A 227-nucleotide genomic window follows, 5' to 3' on the forward strand; every position below is an offset into this window, starting at 1 on the left:
GGTGGGCTGGGGGCAGCACCGGGCCCGTCCCTAGGGATGTGCAGCCCCATGGCGTGCTCGCACCCTGGGCTGGATGAGTGAGACCATCCACTGCTCACTGTGCGTTGTATCACCCAAGGAACAAGTCCGGCATTCTGGGCTGGAGGAGCGAGAAGACAGAAATGGTGAATGGGTATGAGGCCAAGGTGAGGGGCAGGGGGTTGAGCTGCCTGGGGGGATATGCTGGT

General features: G+C 62.6%; 1 protein-coding gene across 1 annotated transcript in view; it reads left to right on the forward strand.

The window, feature by feature from the left end:
• The window catches only part of LOC104405234 (ankyrin repeat domain-containing protein 13B-like), a gene marked incomplete at both ends in the record, with an annotated part of 1,943 nt that overhangs the window by 988 nt on the left and 728 nt on the right, over positions 1-227 (forward strand). Inside the window, one exon of the mRNA XM_010013883.1 lies at positions 79-225. Coding sequence (XP_010012185.1) covers positions 79-225 — 147 coding nt within the window. The remainder of the gene's footprint in view (positions 1-78; positions 226-227) is intronic.

The sequence above is a fragment of the Nestor notabilis genome, unplaced genomic scaffold, assembly GCF_000696875.1.
Source record: "Nestor notabilis isolate BGI_N333 unplaced genomic scaffold, ASM69687v1 scaffold17154, whole genome shotgun sequence".
NCBI lineage: Eukaryota > Metazoa > Chordata > Aves > Psittaciformes > Psittacidae > Nestor > Nestor notabilis.